General features: G+C 34.0%; 1 protein-coding gene across 1 annotated transcript; it reads left to right on the forward strand.

Annotated features, from left to right (window-relative positions):
• The first annotated feature begins 324 nt into the window (after positions 1–324).
• Positions 325–669, forward strand: LOC115242824 (extensin-like). The gene has a single exon (XM_029819366.1). The coding sequence runs from the start codon at positions 325–327 to the stop codon at positions 667–669; it is 345 nt and encodes a 114-aa protein (XP_029675226.1).
• The last annotated feature ends 509 nt before the right edge of the window (positions 670–1178 follow it).

Here is a 1178-nt window from a genome sequence, read left to right on the forward strand (position 1 = left end):
ATTATAAGAAATAAGATATATAATATTATGATTTGATAATATCTATGTGTATGTGTGCATGTATGTGTCGTGCGTGACGGTGCTAAAAACGCCAAAAATGTATGCAATTACAATGCTGTATATTTTGATTTTCACATATAAAATGAACGTCTGAACTGCAAATTAATATGATAAATAATAATATGTTATAAATTATTAATTACTAATAATATTTTTATTTTTTAGCGTTAAAATGATGCGGTGCGACGCGCCATAAATAAAGAAAGGAAGAAGCAACAACGGAAAAAGTACGTTCCCGGTATGTATGTACAGCCATCTACATACATGCCGGGGACGTACACACCAGCTGTGCGCACAGGATATGTATCCATACCATCAGGAAACGTGCACACAGCCATGCCCGTATCGGCACCTGCATACGTGTCCGTACTGCCCGCACCACCCGGGTACATGTCTGCACCATCCGGGTATATGGCTGCAATGCCTGTATCATCCGAATATGTGCAGGTACCGCCCGCATGTATTTATGTGCCCGCGCCATCCGCATACGGGCCCGCATCATCTGGATACGTGCCTGCGCATCCCGCACTGTCTGGATACATGCCTGTGCCGTCGGGACCATCCACATACGTGCCAATACCGCCCGCATCTAACTATCGTCCATTTTAAAAATATATATATAATAAAACATAAAGAAAATTATATATCTAAAAAAGTACAAATTAAATATAACCACACACACACACACACACAATTATATAAATTGTAACGCGTACACCCACACCCACACACACACACACACACACACATACTATACATATACTACACATGAAAAATATAAATAAAATTAATTTTAATTATATTTTTTTATATCTTATTTGATCCTATTTTTTATTCTCACATCCGCATTCCATTTTTCTTTATGAAATAATGCTAGTAATTTAATAAATAATAATAATTAATAAATGTTATTTAGTAATACAAGTAATTTTTTTAGTTTAGAATATATATGAAATATACAATCACTTTTTTTCTGTTTTGTTATTCTAAATACATTATATAATACAATATACATACATGTATTTTTTTATATTTGCATAATTTCTTTGCGACAATTGATCACAAATTATATTTACGAAACAAAAAGAAAATTTGGTACATATTGTTGCGTCCGCGCG

Source organism: Formica exsecta, unplaced genomic scaffold (genome assembly GCF_003651465.1).
Source record: "Formica exsecta isolate Colony F162 unplaced genomic scaffold, ASM365146v1 scaffold643, whole genome shotgun sequence".
Classification (NCBI taxonomy): Eukaryota; Metazoa; Arthropoda; class Insecta; order Hymenoptera; family Formicidae; genus Formica; species Formica exsecta.

What these genes read in the sequence shown, in the direction of transcription:
- LOC115242824 (XM_029819366.1), top strand. Translation starts at nt 325, where the DNA reads ATGCCGGGGACGTACACACCAGCTGTGCGCACAGGATATGTATCCATA.